At 34.6% G+C, this 20,510-nt stretch overlaps 2 protein-coding genes across 3 annotated transcripts in view; one reads left to right on the top strand and one right to left on the bottom strand.

The window, feature by feature from the left end:
- Positions 1-20,510, top strand: part of LOC112691953 (potassium voltage-gated channel protein Shaw-like) — a 277,263-nt gene that overhangs the window by 74,992 nt on the left and 181,761 nt on the right. Inside the window, exon 2 of one of the 2 annotated variants that reach the window (XM_025566432.1) lies at positions 2,095-2,195. The exons of the other annotated variant lie outside the window; for it this stretch is intronic. The gene's annotated coding sequence lies outside the window, so the exon portion shown is untranslated. The remainder of the gene's footprint in view (positions 1-2,094; positions 2,196-20,510) is intronic. 2 annotated transcript variants of the gene reach the window in all.
- LOC112691963 (zinc finger BED domain-containing protein 5-like) lies at positions 9,548-11,533 on the bottom strand. Its single transcript, XM_025566446.1, has 3 exons — positions 11,425-11,533; positions 10,257-11,144; positions 9,548-9,606 (listed from the first exon to the last, which is right to left on the bottom strand). The coding sequence occupies exons 1-3, from the start codon at positions 11,531-11,533 to the stop codon at positions 9,548-9,550; spliced, it is 1,056 nt and encodes a 351-aa protein (XP_025422231.1).

Below are 20,510 nucleotides of genomic sequence, written 5' to 3'. Positions count from 1 at the left end.
TCGCGCACGTTGGACAATCTAATCTATATTTATATGTTTGAGAATTTTATTCGCCGCGTCGTCCGCATCACAACGCCTTTGCCGCGTTCACATTGGACACAGCGTTATGCGGTCAGACCGCTGTTCGCCGCGTGCTGAGCATTCGAAATCCCACGTCATACGCGTCTCCAGGGAGGGCCCGGGTACGCGTTCGAACGTGGGACGAGAACAGTTGACGACCGACGGTAAGGCGGTGCGAGCGCGATAAACACGAGGAACACGGCAAAAGCGTCATCATATCGGGAACATCTCGGGTTCAGATGAGACTGCATCGAGGGACGGTCGAGCGAACACGTACACGTAAATATCGAACGGTGGTACGTGTGCGCAGGGCCGTATTAACCAAATACAGTGTACTCTCGATTATCCGCGGAACAGGGTGGCAGTACATTCACGGATAAACTAATTCCGCGGATAATCCGCTGACAAAAATGTTGAAACTAAAATTACGCAAAACACGTTAAAACACTAATATGAAGTTTTAATCGATACGTGCGTTTGTACAGTAGACAGAAGACTAAATAAGTGTACGCGAAATTAGATCAAATGTAATATACAATCCGCGTTATCGCGTAATCGGCTATCGTAACCCAATTAAACCGATAATGATTTACAATGTAAAGATATAAATGTTTGTATCCGCGGAAGACAGCGAATAGTAAGCTCGCAGATAATCGGCGAAAATTCAAAATGCATCCTTAAGTATTTTAATTTATATAAAAAAAAAATCACAAAAAACTGAATATTTTTTTAAACGCAATTTAAATGATGATTTTTCTTTATAATTACGTAAGCGTTTGTTAGTTTTATTTAAATCAATGACTTATTAAAATGTAAATATACATTATAAATAGGTGCATGTGTATAACATAATTATATTTATGAGTTTTATAAGTAAATATATAAATGCATAATATTACATTTACTCATAAGTTATAAGTTATGACTTATAAAAATTAAATTGCAAATTTTTCATTTTTGCACCCTTCAAAGAAATGCGCCCGGGGCGTAGGCACCTCTATCCCTCCCTCTACCCACATGCTACGGCACTGCGTGTGCGGACGGATAGTGTGTCGCGCGCGCCAGACGAACGCCGTCCGGATAAAAACGTCTTCACGGATGCGTGTCCGTATGAATCACACAGACACTCGAGTCCTTGATTCGAGAGGATCGATTAATATTTCCCAACGCGGAATCGGATGTCGGGCTATTGGTCCGCGAATCGGTAAAAATTCGTTATTTCGCTTATCGCAACCGCGGTTTGGGAGCTCGTTTTTTGTTATTTTAGCTTTCGGTAGGAGAACGATCAAGTGTCCAAGGATCAGGCGTTTCAGTGGTTTAGTAGAGGAAAAAAATAAAAAATAAACGCAGTACCGTAACATTATGCTTGGACCGACGACGATTGTACTATTACGACGCGCATCTCTTCGTAACGGTTCTTGAAATTGCAACGCTGTACGGGAGGGATACGTGTGTGCTACGAGATTCCTTGACTATGGAAAACATGTAAAATCCCGTATCCGCTGATTGCACTATTATCAGTGTGTTGTAAGGGCAGGTACGAACCGTTCCTGTTTTGAAGTTCAGGCCGGCTGGAAGTTTTCGGACGCGGCTGTGGACTTCACAGCGTTGCAACGTATCTCCGTAAACGTATTAATAACGATAGTATTACACGCATGTTCAAGACACGCCGTCAGAAGGCCCGACCGAGGTTCAAAACCCAATTGGAGATGATATCGTCGCGGACACGACGGGACGATTAAGCAACCGCGCAAATATGGTCGGTCTCGCGTGGGTTTGGCAAATATTTATCTGATCGTAGAATGATAAGCAAGACGGCTAGTACGAAAACCGACGAGCGCGTGTTATGTAGTACAAAGTAATGGTACGATATCATCGCGCTTTATAACGAAGGGAATAACAATACATACCGTGGGTTTTATTTTTATATTATTCTCGATGCGAGTGAACTTAAGAGGTTTTTTTTTTTTTTTACAGTTGCTTTTATTGTTTCAAAGCATCAAAAATCTAATGCGTTTTGTGGTTCCCTTTTAGGACAGTCGCTGCCGCGGAAGAAATTGACGATCGGTTATGCGTTCGCCAGACATGAATTTTCTCTACAATATCCACGTTAAAGAGGTTCAGAATAACATGTGGTAAATATAAACGCGCTTGCGCGCGCGAATTCAACATTTAAAACGAAACGTTTTCAGGTGATATCCACGATCAAATATTCTGTTATTCAATAATAAAAAAAAAAAAGAATAACTTGCATTAAGCCCAAAATCTGCCCACAAGCCTTTAAAAGTTTACAATACTCGTAGTAAATCGTGCTGTTCACGTCTTATTTTATCGAATATTTAATTTATTTTGTTTTACCGTAATGTGTTATATTTTTTTTTTCTTTTGCGCATCCATGTATATGTTTTCGAATAGAACGATTGTTCTGATCATTACCAAATAAAAATTAAAAGATATTAAATGGGTTCTAGTTGATATTTTTGAGTGAAGTCATTTTTAGATTTTTCAACCGTTTTCCGAATAATTGTGAAAAAACAACGAAATTTTTTTAAAAAATGGCAATATTTACGGTATACTGGTTTTCGACAAAATTGAATTTTCTTTCTAACTATAATTCAAAAATGAACATTTTAGATACTTTTATAACCATTTGTTATAATCAGTATAATTTTCCATAGAAAATTTTATGCTATTTATTATTGTAGATTCAAAATGTCATGTATTCCATTTTTTTTTCTCGAAAATGTTGATAAAAAAATGTTGGTTCAACCAAAAAGACATCAAATTTAGTGATACAAAGTTCTCCAAACATACCTGTATTGATGGCAGACACGTGCAGAGAGGCTGAAACGAAACATTCGAGGGTTGAAATGTTGACGTGTATCGGATTTAGATTTCTGAGCCAGCGTCATCGATCTATACGATCCGCCGAGGTAATCTTCCGATACGTTTTCTCCGCCTCGAATGGAAAAAAACGGATAGCTTTCATGACTGGATGATAGTTTTAAGTGGACTACTAACCACAGTGGTTAAACACAGTATTTAAACGTATTAACGGTACTTAATGTTAAAACGTTTGTGATGCGAATTGTTTGAAATGCACCTACAGGAACAGGAATTATTTAACGGAGTGTAATGGATTGAAATTATCGAATTGTTTGTGCTTGGAATGGTTTGGCACAACCCTATATTTGAATCCCATTGTAAGTTCTGGTGACTATTAACGGGCGGAACTCTTTTCGCCCAAAAATGACCTTCCTCTTTTTGCCCACGTCCTCTTTTAGATCAAAAATGAAGAAACAGTTTCCTCTTTTCGCCCATGGTTTCACGTTTTACATTTTGGAAACCACTTTCTCAAAATTAATAATTTTTAAAAAATCATATTTGATATTCGATAAAATCACGTTTTTGATTGTTATTAATATAGTCAGTCGAGAAAAGTGTATAAAGGTGCCGACTCTTCTATCGAAATATATCGTTTAAAACACTTTAATAAACGTTATAATTACTTAAAAGTCATAATTAATATGAACATTTGTATTATTTTACAACAACAAAACAAACTATTTATTTAAGTAGTAACCTGGTCAAATAACTTATTAGTTATTTTACATCGATAACACTATTTTAAATACTTGTTTTTAACACTTATTAAATTATTATTAATTATTATTAATAATTATACATTTTTCTATTTTTTTATTTGATTATTATATGATTTTTTTAAAAATTATTAATTTTGAGACAGTGGTTTCCAAAATGTAAAACGTGAAACCATGTGCGAAAAGAATACAATTATTTTTGGACGAAAAGAGGAAACTGTTTTTTTCATTTTTGGTCGAAAAGAGAACGTGGGCAAAAAGAGGAAGGTCATTTTTGGGCGAAAGGAGTACCACCCCTATTAACATTCGTTTATATATTACGATTGTATTGTTAAGGGAACAGAATACACGTTGTCGAAACACGCGTCAATATCTACATTCCGAAAATGTGTGCGATTTCCATCTGTCCTGACAAAATTTGACTAAATTGGTGATTACTAACATCATTTTTATTTCATAATTATTAGAAATTATCTAGATAATTATTTAGTTATCTTTTATTTTATCCAGATAAATTGTTGAATATTATTTAAATAATTATCTTAGATAAAAAATTCATCCATCCAGATGTATTCGTGTATACATAAAAAAAGAAAGTAGTTGTTAATTTATACTTATTGAGTATTGACTAATAATGTCACTAATGGGCGGCTGTTTTCATCAAAACATTTGCGTAATTTTATTTTCATCTAATTGCGACCATTTACATAGGTTATTCATGTAAAAAAAAAAAAAAAAAGGAAAATTTTTGTATTGGGGAAAGCTATTCTTTAAAGAATTCCTTAATCATTTTAAATGCAGGCCTTAGATAAGAAGTTTGTTTGACTGTAGGCGTGAATTATTAATTTTTAATAGTTGTTGTTGCAAAGTGAACAGGAGGGATTGGTGGTTAGGTGTATCTGGTATTAGTTATTAATTATTTATTTAAATTTACGAAATGCACGTTTTCCTGTTGAGTAACAAAATAATACCGTACGTACCCGATGATTTTTAAGATGCATTACACTGGTCGCCAACAAGTTGAGTCACCGATAAGGTAAAAAGGATAAAAAAAAAACCTATTTTCAATAAAAATCATCACATACTTCCCGAAGCATAACGCTGTATGTATAAGATAAAAAATATTTATATACAATATTGATACAAAGCATCGCGTAGGGAATGCATTTAATATAATTTTAATCAAACAATATTATTATTATATTCACAATAGGGGATTGATTTTCGTCACCTACGTGAAACACTGCTGGGACGTACGTGGAATACAATTTTGCGACAAACGGCGAGTATGCATTAGTATTGTATATATATACTAACTGTTTTAACCAGCTTCGCTTGGGTTAGTTTTAATTATTTTTTATAGCTGTTTTTTATTATTTGAAAGACCATAAATGTAAAATTTTAATTTAACTAAGTGCTAATCGGTGAAACAATAGAAACCCGTATGGGGATTTATTCCTCCGATCGTAATTTAGCCTGGTTGTATCGAATTAATAGCAAAGTTTACTTTCGATGTAAAAACATCCTCAAACAAAAACGTTCCTTAGTAGTACTAAAACGGACCGTATAAACTCGGCCTAAGGTATATCCAGGTTTGACAACAGGCCAATTCTGAACGAGACCTCCTCCAATTCGGCGTTTCCATTATTTTCTGTTGTGTTTTCGTCATACAGAAAAGTTTTTGCAAAATAATCACTTGTACAGAGATCAAAAATAACGGTGATATTATTACTTTTGGAGTATAAAATATTAGCATTTGGTAATTATTTTTGGTAAAATAGATATTTTTCACTATTTTCTAGGCACACACTGAGTTGTGTGACGGTAGGGTTATTTTCCGTTTTTTCGCAACAACAAAACAACTACTGTCTGTTCGAGTCTCATCAGGTTTACTGATCCTTCCCTTTTCTTTTTTTTCTTTACGTCAAAAATTAACTATGTCCTTCTTCAAGGTATAATCTATCGTCTATCTCTGTACCTAATGTTATCGAAATAGGTCATGTAATTTCGGAATCCGTCAGACACAAACCGTCAAACACATTATTTTTATACATAACATATATAATTGTGTGTGCAAACGCATGGTTATCATATATTTCTTGGTTAATTCGATTGGAAAACGAACTAAGAACAAAACACATTCAACATATATATTGTTTTGATTAATATAATTATTTTTTAAGGATTCCGGCCGTGCTCTCTCTATAACAATGCACGTAGCACGTTCTGCGAATTTATTTTAATTTTGTTACGCAGTATAATATTACGATTATGTGTCTAGACGGTCTTTGAAAAGTTAGATTTGTTCTGGAACACTCGACGTGATCATTTCTTATTGTAATTTACATATATATTGAACGCGTCTTGGATGAGAACACCGCAGAACGCTACCGCTGGACGATGTGAGAATATTAACCCTTCCGTACAACACACTATTTTTATTGCCAAACTAACGGTCTAATGGATATTAATAGAAAAAACGAAAATAAGTGTTTTTAAATGTAAAACACGGTCGAAGAAAAAATACCCGAATAACATGAAATTTTACTAATATGTTTTTGTCGATCGAAGAAAAATATACTTATTGTAAAAATCCTTAGACGATAAATAAGGTTTCACGAGGGAATGACAACGGACTAGAGGATCCGAAAATATTGCACCGTGTAGAGTGCGTGGTCTTGCTACAACGTGTGCATCATCGACGTCATGAACAACATCGATAGCACTTCAAATATAATACGCATTTTATTCGGCAACACGATCATTTATACCGGTATGTCTCGCACCGTCTTCGCCATCGAAACACTGCGAGGCCATTATATAATGTTACCAATAAAACAAATTGTACGCACAGTGCTCTCAAAACATTTGATTAATTGTATATATTTATTTTTTTTTTTTCATGCGACTGTTTGTTATTGTAAACAGTTTCGTTCGTTCGCGGTAGCTTTCAATAATGATCAGTTTTCTTTATCTTTTTATCTTCTTTTCAATGGTATTTTTATCTTCGCAACACTTATTACATGTTAGTACGCACACGACAGCCCGCGCCGGATAAAATGTAATTTTGAACAGTTCATGATTTTACATTCGAGTATTGAATATTGCCGAATAAGCCACCACGGTGGTTAATGGTTACTATTACTATTAATATTTAATGCTATTACAATAGTATTAAATAATATTATTAAAGTATACCCTATATAATATAATATAATTTATTTTCTCAGCCGAAATCCGTATATCTCAATCAACAGTCCGGTACGGTTGATGTAGTTTTGGGCATAATACCACAACGTTGTATGAAAAATAATTATATTTTATATTTTATCGGTATTATATCGTTTTTTCGTACAATCCGGAACACCGACGCGTAGTGTTTACGAAATGGAAAACATTCGAAATTACAAAATATAAATATGCACGAAACGTATGTCCTAAACCAACATAGGTGCCGTCCCTGAACAAACTGAAATTATTTTAATTCGTATAAAACGAACGGTCGTCCTCACGAACAAACAATCTAACTCTGATGAACTATATTAAATTTGTCCGACGTTCTTCGTATTTGTTCGCGCTAAGGTGTAGAATTTAACACCGTAAACTCGACCTTTATTTACGATCTGCAGTATGACCGTCGTCGTTGCTCTTATTGTTATCATTGTTACGAACATACATAAACGTAAATCCGTACGATTGCCATTACGTGGGGTGGTGATCACGTAAAATAGGATTAAGAACATTAGGACAAATCGTGTTACAATCGTTATACACGGGCACCGGTAGTACAACCATTAAAATGATACGCAAATACAAATCACATGATTATCTATCATAGATTGTGTTGTTATGATATCATCGACACGTTGAGCTTAACGAAAGACAAAATCGTGGGGCCAACCATTCAGTATACCACGGGTTCTCGAACTTTTGAGGTCCACGCCCCCTTTAAGACTATTTTATGAGTTCACGCCCCATTCTCTCACTGCTATAGGATTTATGTATGCATAATATTTATATGTAAACTATACTTTAATATTGGTCATTGGATTAATAAGAATACAACTTCAATAAATTTTTATTAGTATTGAATTAGTTTATTTGCATAAAAAAAAAAAAAAATCGAAAACTATGATGACCAACACAGCGGCAAAGCACGGCGTAGAAAACGGCAACGTTTTCATTTTTCGAGTTTCTTTTTCAACATTTTCACGCCCCTCCCCTCCCTGAAATTTTGTTACATCTCCCTAGAGAGCGCGCCCCCCAGGTTGAGAACCACTGCAGTATATGATAGATAGTCCAGGGTTGAGACATAGTTATAATTAAAACACAAGTCACAAATGTGTAATTCACATACGACTAGTAAAATTCCGAAGTACACGCGATCACTGAATTGGTGGTGATGAGAAAACGAACGTAAGGGAGTTCACACGTGATGTAAGGTGACTCCGAACACATCCATATTCAGACGTGTTTTAGTCCAATCAAAGCAAGCACTTTCATGCCAGTGTTACACAATGTATTAATGTTTTGAACTTGGAATATTTTACAACAAACATTATTTAATTTAAAGTTGAGTTGTTACTGAAAACCCACTCGTCTTGAACGCATCTTCCATGATCTAATTTCGTCAAAGGGAAATTTTTCAAAAAAAAAAAAATACAACCAGAAAAAATCGTCTTTTTAAAATGCGATTAGCAGTTAAAAGTTAAAAGTTCAATAATCTCGAGTAAGTGCTCGGAAATATTTGAATATATTTTTCACTTTCTTAAGATTATTATAAACTTCAGAAAGGATCTAAAACAAATTTTGCGTATAGATTAAACTTCGTTTAAAGTTATATTCAAAATATTAAAAATAATAGTAAATAAATTACCGCGAACAGATATATTTTTTTAAAGGGAAAATACATTATAAAAGTGACGATTTATTTAATAAAAAATAAAAATAAAAACGAATTAAAACGGAAATTAAAAACAACTTTCAAAGTCCCCGAAAACTATTTTTATCATGTTCGCGCCATATCATTACTTATGCACGAGTTTTGTAAACGATTATATTTAACAACGTTTTATATGCACATACAACACAGTTGTTGATCTTAATGCGAAATAAAGTTGTAAGCAGATTTACCACGCGGCGTCATGGCACAACAAATATTTCAATCATATTAATCGAGGTTATATTTTACACGAAATAAAATTATTAAAGAACACTAATCAAGTTGAAACACTGAAATAACGTATTATATTATTATGACTACAAATGACTTCAAACCTAGTTATCTACATAAATTATAAAGTGTAAGCAATTAAGTGCAAATCACTTACGTTGCGTCTGATCGTGTACGCATCGCGTATGACGTCTAACGACCGTTTTATGCCACATATTATATTTTCTCCGAGTTTTATAGCTATTCGATGGCGTAGTCGACAAAATAAATAAAAATAAGTCCGTCGAAAAACTAATAGCATCGTGCAAATGAAAACTAGCCCGTTACGCGTACCACCGTGTATGACGTGTTTCGGGATTAATTTTCAATTTATTATTTTATCGTCATTTGCCACCGCTAATGCCACGTTTGCCAGGGATCAGCGGTGACGTGTTATCTATGTTTTGGTTTTAATCCCGCGCTACGTCAACCGTGGTGGTAAGCAGGATTTGAAAAACGACAAACGGAACACTTATTGTATCATTCGTATGGCACTGCAAAAACGCGGTTGGTTTAGTTAACATTCTATCGTTTTAATAATATTGCAGTATTATCTAAGGCAGTGGTTCTTAACCTTTTTCGAATGACGGAACACTTAACATTTTACAAGATTTTCGCGGAACATAACCGTAAAATAAAATAGTAGTACATACATTTTTAATTTTTTAATATATTAAACAATGAATGTATAGCATAAAATTGTTTGCATGCCATACATGTTAGTGTTAGTCACTAAAAAATAATAAAATAATAAAAAGAGTTAAAAAAAATTTAAAAATTTGAAATTGAATACTTTGTATGAGATATTTGTGCCTGATGATTTTTACAGATATTTTCAATATCTGGCCGTATGTACGATATTGCTACTCTCATTTCCTCTTCAATATTTGTCAGCCTTTCTCGTTTCTTTGTTTTGATATTCGTCAGTGTTGAAAATCCAAGCTCACATAAGTATGAGGTTGAAAATTGTAATAATATTGAAATTGCTTTTTCAGAATTTTTTTTAAATTCGGTTTGAACTGAAATCCAAAATTCTTCTACTGTTATTTCGGAAAATTGTATTTTTAGAGTTCGATCTGTTGTTAGCGTTATGAATTCTTCCTCTTCTTCTAACGTAAATTCATAACTTGACGTGTTGATGGTAGAAAATGGATTTCGTATCCAATCATACTTTTCAATATTTAATTCAGGAAAGTATTTCGTGATTTTTTCTTCTAATAATGCTAAATGTTCTGTTATAATAGGAATTATTTCATTATTATTTTTAATTGAAGGAAACATGTCTACCGTATTTTTTTGAATTATACGCGTTCTCCAAAAAGATATATTTTTTTTAAATGTTAATAGTTTATCCGTGAATGTAAGAATATTTTCGTTTTTACCTTGCATACCAGCATTTACGCTATTTAAATAATTAAAAATATCAGCTAAATATGCCATTTTAACACACCAAATATCGTCTGTAAGAAAAGATATAAAAACAGTGTTATCTTCGTTTTGAAAAAACATTAACAATTCATTCTTAAGTTCCAGAATTCGATTTAGAACTTTACCTCGCGATAACCATCTTACTTCACAATGTAAAAGTAAACATACGTGCTGAGTTTCCATTGATTCACACAGTTTTTTAAATAGGCGTGATTGTAATGGACGCGATTTTATGAAGTTAACCATGCTTACAATTTTATCCAATATAGACTTTAATGTAATAGGTAATGTTTTCGAAATAAGTGATTCTCGGTGTAAAAAACAATGTGTAGATATGATATTAGGATTTTTTTTCTTCGCTAATGTTGTAAATCCTTTAATAGAACCAACCATTGAAGGAGCTCCATCGGTGCAGATTCCTACACATTGGTCCCATGTTATGTTAAATTTATCTAAATATGACGAAATTGAATCAAAAACATTCTGTCCTGTTGTACGTTCAGTAAGTTGTTTACAGCATAAAAATTGATTCACTATTTTATTTTCATCAATGAAACGAACAAATCCTAGTACGTGAGCTATACCACTGATATCAGTAGACTCGTCAATTTGCAAAGCGAAATATAGTTTATTAGTAGTAAGCTTGTTAGTGATAGTTTTCTCAATATCATCTGACATGTGTATAATTCTGTTTTTTATTGTATCGTCTGAATGCGGAATTTTCATAATTTCTTTTTTTGCATCATCGCCAAACATAATTTGAACTATTTCTGAACATGCCGGTAAAATCAAACTCTCTGCTATGGTGTATGGTTTTAACTGTTTTGCAATTATTTCGGCAACTTTATAAGATGCGATTTGTGCTTTATCAGATATTGTTACAATTTTTTTAAAATGTTTTCTTTGATTCATTTGATTATTCAACAACCTTTCAAAATAATTTTTTTCTTTAGACTGGAGATTGGCGTGCTTAGATGAAAAATGCCGTTTTAATTTCGCTGGCGCCATTGCGCTATTAGACAACTTTTCCCCACAAACCACACAAAGGGGAATTTGACAATCATTTTCGTCAACATAAGTGAACCCAAAATTTAAATAATCGTTGCAATATTGTCTATTGACCTTTTTTTATTTTATTCTCATCATTGAAAGTATCATCATTGACATTGCTTGTATTTGTACTTGCACTATCAGTACTAGAATCATGTTTCCGTTTAAGAAATTTGTCCATTTTGTTATTAAAATGGTCGTTACAAATTAAATTAATTAACTAAATAAATTTCAAATTGTACTTACTTAAAAAAATAACAGAATCCTTATTTATGAAGTTGTACACGCATCTAACGTTGATAACCGTGGGCAACGTACTAATACTAATGTATTTTATAACTTTTATTAGTGCAGAAAATAAAATTGTCAATATCTATACGTATGTTATCGCAGTATGGTGGAGATTATCGTATAATATAATAATAATAATGTATATTAATATATTATATAGTATAGTAGTATACTGACACATTATATTATTCGAAAGTTAACGATAACGTTTTTGTGTACAAAAATAAACCAACAAAACCTAAAATGATTCTATTTTTGAAAGAAATTTTTTTTTCACTGATTTTAAAATTTTGGCGGAACACTTATACGAAGTCCACGGAACACCTGTGTTCCGCGGAACACCGGTTAAGAACCACTGATCTAAGGTGATAATTTCCAACAATTCCAATAATTCATTGACGACTAATTTTGACGTTCTCTGGGAGGAAATCACCTGTAAAATTGCCACCACACGATCTCCCGCTCAAGTGGGATACTTTCAACCCTTATCAATCAACCTTTTTTTTTCTTTTTTCTATTAGTGTTCGGTGAATCTTAGCGATATTTGACCGACATGAATAATTGCTATACTTTATCCAACTAATTATTATGATCACTATGGTTGTTATATGAAATACAACGTCACAGGAGCTGTATTTCATTTCCGTCCTTCGACTTCGGTAGGATATTAAAAATTTAACAACAAAATTATTTTTGACAGTGTATTGTCCCTAGCAAACAACTAGTGCAATTTAACAGTCAATTAGTGATGGGCAGAAACGACTATTTGATACTACCGACTATTATTCGACTAATAATTTGCACGACCAGCTATATACAAATCATAGAAATTAGTCGAATAATTAGTCAACTATTTTTTTCCAACCAACTAATATGAATAAATAAAATTAGTCGGCTAAAATAACTGATAACTCGGTAATTCTAAGAAATTTAAATTGTAGTCGTAATTCTATTTAAAGGTAAGGTTTTGTTTCCGCAGTTGACTGCAGCAGTCATACATAGTCAAAACAAAAATAACGATAATGACACGCACGGCGCACGTCGCACACACTACAAATTTAAAACAGTTGTAAATTTGTATTTATTTTTCCTAGTTATGTTTATGTTTTTTGTTATATTATTATTATTTTTGTTATATTGTTGAATTAAAGTAATTCATACTAAAGTTTGCAATCAGTCCAATAAAAATCAGTTGAATAATAAAAAAAAGTCAAATTGAATAATGGTAATTAGTCGAATAATAAAGTAAGTCGAATAATAATAACTAGTCGAATAATAAAAATGTTCGAGTAACTAAATTAGTCATTTGATACTACCGACTAAGTCGGTAGTTATTAGTCACTTTTGCCCATCACTACAGTCAATCACAAGCGATGAGGTTTATAGTTCAGAAACACAAGGAAAACAAATCAATCGTGTTTTCGTAAAATTTCACCCGATAATTGATCAATAAGCGTGCAACCGCGATCACCAAAACACCAATAATTGTTGGATATGGCTCCTTAATATAACTCCGAGTGCGCAGCCTGATGTACGAGTATTAGTATTCACATTAATTTAAGAATCGGATCAGAACTGCTTCGGAACCCCATGGGTAATACGAGTTTAAATAGTTTATTTATAGAGACGAGGAGTTATATATGGATCAATTTAATAATTAACAAAATGCGGTTCCCAGCAGATTCGAGTTTATTTGAAAAGTACATAAGAGAAAGAGAACGATATGGGGGAGGGGGTGAAGAAACAGTGGCGTTGTATAGCTGAGAGGATTTACAAGCGACGGTTTTACAGGGCTTCAATCCGAGTGACGTATTGTAAATCAAACGTAATCATACGTACGAGTATTATATTAGTTCTGAGAATCAACGATGTCAACACATACATACACACACACACACGTGTGTGTGTGCACGTGTAAATATGTCGTACCTTATAGCTTTATATTACCTTTGTTGCGTGCACGAATCATGCACTGAACATGGATAAAAGAACGACAGAACGTGAATCGCATTCGTTTTCTATTTAAGTACGCGCATGTTGTTTGATATGTTTTTCTTTTCCCTTTTCCTAATATTCCTGTTCACTAGTGATGATGAAAAATTTATTTTTTTTTTTTTAAAAAGGAAAAATAATAATAAATAGTTTTTCGCATTGTTTTGCGGCCGGAAAACATCTTAATATTCGTGTTATTCTAGAGAAACACGGGAAGAATATAAAACAATGTTGAGATTATGCACAGAATGAAAATTAAAAATAAAAAAAAAGAGAAGAAAATGAAAGTTCGGAAAATAAAAAGCGGAACGTCGCCGAAGCGATAAAAAGGAATTCAAACGCTTTATATTTGAAGTTTTAACCTAGGCGGGAGCGCTCGGTTTACGTAAAGAAGAACAAAAGTCAATCGAAAAACACTCGTATTCGAATCGCGTATAATCGATTATAAATGTGAACGGGTTCACGTTATATAACGGAAGAATTAATACTGTTTGTATTGCGCTTTTTGTTTGTTGAAAATACCAAACGATGAATCGGCTTGCAATGCGAAATTTTTGTCAATGACGTCAAAACTAGTAATGTTTTGTTCGCATTTTCGATATTAATATCATCCTCGGTGTCGTATATGATGACGGTAATTAACACGGTGGAAATACGATATTGGTGATATTGGTAAGAACTGTATTGCTCTAGAACGAGGGTAAACGATGATAGAGGATAATAGCGTTTTTTTTTTTTTTTTTTATTATTTTATTTACTAATCCGGTCATAACGTATTTGCAAATGTGATGTTATAAAAAAAATCGTCACGTTTAAAAAAACATCCGTAGAACAACGAACACGAATCGGGTTTGAAAACACACGTTCACACGATTTTTTAATATGCGGACAGTGTTTGGTGTTTTATACGGTCGGAAATTGTATGTTTCCTTCTTCAGACAACATCTCGACAACAGATTTCTCGCGCACTATGGAAAAGTACCCTGCCTAGAAAACCCACATGGTCGCGGTATAATAATATTCATATCGACGCGTTGAAGCATCTGCCATCAAATCGTTATGATATTAAGTGACACGCGAAACGAGTACATCACCATACCGTACTAATCACGTAGCACTGTCGAGTACCGATGTGAAATTATTACCGAGGAATACGTTGTGCATCGTACTCGAGAACGCGATTGTTTCACGGTCAACGCATTTCGATAAAACGAGTATCTAAACGGTTTTCACCTCTTGAACAATGCGCGTTGCAGGAAAACTGACAAGTTTGATAACGGATTACGGAACGATATATTGTTTCCCCGGAACCAAACGCAGCGTCATGAACATTGTTCGCAATCGATCGCGACGATTCAAATGTTATACGTATACGTATTATTACAAACGTTCACCACGGATAAAAACGATTTATGGGTACAAAAAAAAAAGTGGACAGCGTTCTTTACGTACAGACGGGTACATGGCATGGATGCACTCCGGTTAATGGGGTATAAATCTCCCTTCTTGTTGGTCATTTTTTTTTTTCCCGATCGATTCGTATTATATTTGTTAGGAACGTGAAAACTCATTGTCCGTATAATCTACATTTACAATAACAATATAACCTGATAATTCGTTGAAAAAATAAAATATTGATAGTAATTTACTGATAAGCGATGTGATGATTCGATGATATATGATCAAACCTCCCATTGCGAATCCCTGTGAACTCTGTAAGTGTGGTGTGTACACACACACACACACACACACACACACGCACGCACACACACACGCACGCATCCGTCATACGATAAAATGTGTTGAATTTTTGTTTCGCTCCGGCAGCGCAGCGTATGGAGTTCGGTGTGTTTTAGAGAGCTCATTTGAATATTTAATGGTATACAGTTATTTATGGTAATAATATAATTATTCAGTTTGAATAGGAATTCAGCTTACGTCCTGACCAGGTACAGAGATTTTGCTGAGAATGCGCGGTTCACGCACGTCAGACAACTTTTTCCTACCGATTTCTAGAATATTTTCTTCACACATTACGTTGTTTCTTCGGAAACCGTGACCGGCGAAATCCGAAAAACTGAACGTGTCTTCCCCGGCATTCCATTTCCCGGACTTCGTATTATAACCGTGTTGTCAGGGCGATATTGTTTTCTTTGTTCTCGCACGCGTTAGCTGTTGCTCCAAGACATACACATTATTTCATAAAGTATCTAGCCACTAAGACCATCCCACAAAACACCCATTTCTCCATTCATTCCCATTTCATCGAGGCCTTTCTGGTAGCCTCTGCCGTATAATATTCCTATACAATGTAGAGGATTGTAGCTAGCCAAGCATGCCCAACCTATACTACGTTAGATTACGAAAAAGTGATTCTGGCTCATTATTTGTTCCCATCCTCCACTCATTGATGTTATTCTCCAACATTGTACCGTAAGTCTTCCATAGAACTTCTCTCTCCCATACTGTCAACTTTCTTTCGTAATGGCCATGCTTCCGTTCCATGAGTGGTAATTGGACGCGCAATAGTGTCAAATATAGCTGTAATTTGAGTTCCCTATTTTATTGCATTACGTTATTATTTTGTAGTTTTGTGTTTGCTTTAAATTCGGGTAAAACGGATGTGCACGGAAAATCCGGAAACCAATGAAAATAGTAAAAAGTCGAGTGAAAATTTTCCGAAAACATGATATACGGAAAAGATCCTGACAAGAGTGTTCGATCATAACCAACATAATACAAGTCGACCGAATATCAACAATAGTTTAATCGATTCAGCTGCGCCACCGACTACCGGTTTAGAAAATATAGAAAATATCATTCCTCGTGCTTCAGCTATCAAAAACCGATCATCGTTTCGTCAATAAATAATCGTAAAATTACACAGACGGTTATGAAGAATAAAGAATCCCCTTCAATGTGGGTGCTTATTATATTCGGTGCAATGAATTTCCCTGAATTCTTGTCACGTCCCGATACGAATCACACGTTTCACGTCGCGATCTGGCACACACGGTTTTTTCAAAATGTCGAACCCGCCGTAGTATTCACGCGCGTGCGAAAAGACGTCTGCTACATTTTTATTTCATGAATTTCATTTTCGCGACAAAAATGGCTCTCGTCGTCGTCGTCCTCCGGGCGTTACACGTTGTACCATCCAATAAACGTGCGCCGCCGATGAATATTTTGTGTTAATTTATGGGGAAAAGCGTGCGGGAAAACAACCGAGCACGGTACACGGTGTATCGTTGCGGAGGAATTTGAACTACTGCTGCTGCAGCAAAAAAAAAAAAAACAAAAACTTTAATAAAAAATGATAATAAATATGATTTAACTATAATTAATATTTTTAACTCGCACCGCCGTCTTTACGTGTACGAGGACTCATTGACGTAAACTTCATGTACACACGCACTGCGTGCTTTTTCGACCAAGTTCGTCCGTTGTGTTGATGTTCGAGCTTTACGCAATTTTTCGAATGATGACCAAACGTTGACGATGCAACGGAGCAGTGCCCAAAAAAGGAACCCTCGTGTTCGAAAATATACTCTTGCGGTACGCGAACGTTTGTCGAGGATCACACGAACGTACAAAACGTGCGCGATCCGAACGGTGAATCGATTTGAATCGGACGTGCGGAATCGGTCACCTTGTCCGCGTTCCGTTATTCGTCCTGCTCGCGGCGACGGCACGACTGCAACTGCAAAAAGTGTTGAACACGAAAAACCAAACAATTGTACAAGGTGAGGAGCGTACGTTGTACGTACGCGTTGTTTAAATTTACGGCCGTTCCGGAAGAAAGAAATCGTAAGAACGCGCGTGAGAGTTTATTTTAATGGATTAAAAATAATTTATAGAATGTATAGCATTTATTTCGATCTCGAATTCCAATGGCTCGCGTGAGTCGATCGACGGCGTTGACAAGCGCTATTGATTACGCGACGGTTGTTCTCCGACGAACGAATCAAAACGATGGAAAAATATTGATTGCGGACAAGGTTTTGTTCGGTCTGCTTTCTCGCGATATCACGATCGTTCGAACACTGACGCATAACTGTCCGTTGTGTAAATCGTCAATTTCATTTTCTTAGTCATCACCGTTTGGATCCCATATTATTATTATTGTCGTCCTGTGACAATGGACCGGTCGTCCTTCGCGAAGTCATTAACAGTGTTAAAAAGGTGATTGCATGCATAATTCGTGTTGCGGATAAAAACGAAAAATTATAGTAAGTCGTATTAAACGTATCACGTAACATTTTGTTTTCGTTTCAAATATCGATCGTAACTATCGTGTCTAATGCGCGCTGCAATTTGTTCAATATCGAAGAGTGTTAAGATTTACCGATCACAGCAAAAATTGCTCTTTCCAATACAAGCCACAAACTTGAAATTTCTGGATTCGCGTGTTTTTTTCGAATATTTTTCGCGTTTGTCCAGTGAAATCTCAAAAGAACTAATGTCGAATGAAAAAAAAAAAAAAAACTTATCTATAGTGTTTACAGCATCAGCGTAACGCGATTACATATTCACCAGGTCTAATATGTTTTTCGCATTTTTTTACATCGGAAATCACTAGGTGAATCGATCGTAGTCACTCGCGACGACTGGCACGTAATTATGACACGTGTGCTTTTGCCGATTCGCTATGTCTAACGATTTTCGATCGTTTCCGAGAGTGTGCTTGGTATGTTGGTGATGTCGACGGGTACAAAACCGTCGCAGTAAGTCGACTTGAATTATTATTGATAGCCGGACCCGTTCGGTAGGTATAGAGTCGAGAGGTACTCAATGAATTCCGTCACGTTTCGGGAAAATATTTTCGGGACGGGCGGTGGCCGGGCAGGAGGAAACACGAAACTATTTCAATTTCCGCGATCTATATGCAAAACATTATTTTTACAACAGATTTATCGGGATCGAATGAAAATATATTTCGACTGGAGAACGCGAGCTATACGTCTTTATTTTTAACCCATAATATGTTTCCATCGTACGAATACGTGAGTGATTCGTAACGCACTCGGGTTACCCTTCCAATTTATTTTTAGGAAGGGTTAAGAAGATATACGTACACGAATGTTGATTCTGAATTTTTATATTTATGACGTCATTCGCCAACGTCGTTTAACGTGCGTAACCCACGGACGAAACCGTTCGTATAAAAACTTATAGTAATCATTTGCATTTGTTAAATATTATCGTAATATTATTTTGCACAAGATTCGCAGAGTTTCTTGTTTTTTAGAAAAAAACTTTACTTGATAAGACCAACGATTTTTATAAATTCAATCTCGTTTCAAAAACAAATAAGACGAATCGATACTAATTTATTTGTCACGAAAAAAAAAAATAACAATAACAATGTTTCAATGATAACGCCTAGGGCTAGTATGTATATTTAAAGCAATTTTTTATAAATCACTTGCGACCAGATGTCTTGTAATTTTTGAGTAAACATACTGTTCTGGATTATGGATTAGTAATTATTTTTCTTGACAACATAATCCAAGCGTACGTAACACCGGAATATCACTGACGTAGGTATTATTTTTATTTGTGATTATAAAATGGTACAATGTGTCATATGAAAAATATATATATATATATATTTAAATAAAGTTCATGTACGTGATATTTTGTGTTATTTCACAAAATGTGTGTCGTATTTTTTTTTAAAGGTTTTTTTGTTTTTTCGAACGTTTCCGTAAACAAAAATGCTTCCCAGATTTTTATTAATGTACATACTTTTTACCTAAAAATATGAACAACGTGTTTTATTATATCCATATACGAATTCAATGTATTTTTTGTTTTAAAAACTCGTTTACTTTTTTTCTTTGTAAACGTAAAATTATGTACCGAATTTTACTCTAATTCAATAACATGTTTTCGTTTTTGTAACATTTAACTGTACTTCATTACACTGTAAAAACGTTCGAATGACAAACGCAAAAAATTCATTAATTAATATTGTTTTTATAAAATATATTAAAAATACATTTAAAGTACGTTTTAATGTATTTAACTTATTTCTTTTTTTTTTTTTAACCAAGGAATTTAACTGTTATAACCGAAACTTCATTATTAAGTGATTACTTACGTTTGTGTTGTCGTGAAATGATTTGGTTTTTCGGATTTTTATGAACCAATTATTTTAAAATTATATTCAAAACAGGTCGGCAATGGTACCACATTCGAATCGAGGTCGTATTGATTGAGACTCCTACGCTGGGCTATGTGGCCAGGGATGTTATTATACTATTAATGTTTTGGTAAATAGACGTGAAAAAGTGTACTTCGAACAAAGACTGTTTTTCGAAATAATTCCTATCCATCCACACGCGTGTGCTTTCTGCGTATTTTTTAACGATATGCGGTCGTATCGATTCGATTTTTATTTCTTGCCGATGGGACAAACACGCGCGTAGCGTTCGAGCGAACGGTTACGGCATTACGAACGGGATCGCGTCGAAATAAGTTATCATCAATCTCGCGCGTCTTTCTTGTCGGGAAAAAGTGTTTAACGGACAAATTGGCAAGAATTGCGAGTGTGGGATGTCGACGAAACAGCAACAGTAGCAGCAGCAGGAAGAGTCGATGGAATCGAAGAAGTGAAAGGAGATGAAAAAGAGAAAAAGAAGGTAAAGTAGAAGAAGAAGGAGTGGACGATGAAAAAAAAAAAGTGCATATTGATAAAGACGAAAAAGTCAAAGTGTAAAAGTAGAAGACAGCCATTGTAACGACGAACGAGTTATATATACATTTGATTTGGGCAACGATGAGGGGGCGAGGGGCGAGTGTGATTTTTCCGATTTCGCCCCATTCATCGAAACTAATCAACTATTGCGCGCAAACACACACAGACACTTTTA

The sequence above is a fragment of the Sipha flava genome, unplaced genomic scaffold (genome assembly GCF_003268045.1).
Source record: "Sipha flava isolate LNK unplaced genomic scaffold, YSA_version1 68_pilon_pilon, whole genome shotgun sequence".
Classification (NCBI taxonomy): Eukaryota; Metazoa; Arthropoda; class Insecta; order Hemiptera; family Aphididae; genus Sipha; species Sipha flava.
This window is presented reverse-complemented; position numbering and strand designations above follow the sequence as displayed.

Excerpts from the sequence above, each read along its gene's own strand:
- LOC112691963 (XM_025566446.1), bottom strand. The coding sequence starts at position 11,533 with ATGGACAAATTTCTTAAACGGAAACATGATTCTAGTACTGATAGTGCA. Across the intron at positions 11,145-11,424 it reads TGAGAATAAAATAAAAAAAG|TTGCCGAAATAATTGCAAAA; the intron begins GTCAATAGACAA and ends CATCTTATAAAG. Across the intron at positions 9,607-10,256 it reads CGTAAATGCTGGTATGCAAG|TGACTAACACTAACATGTAT; the intron begins GTAAAAACGAAA and ends ATTATTTTTTAG.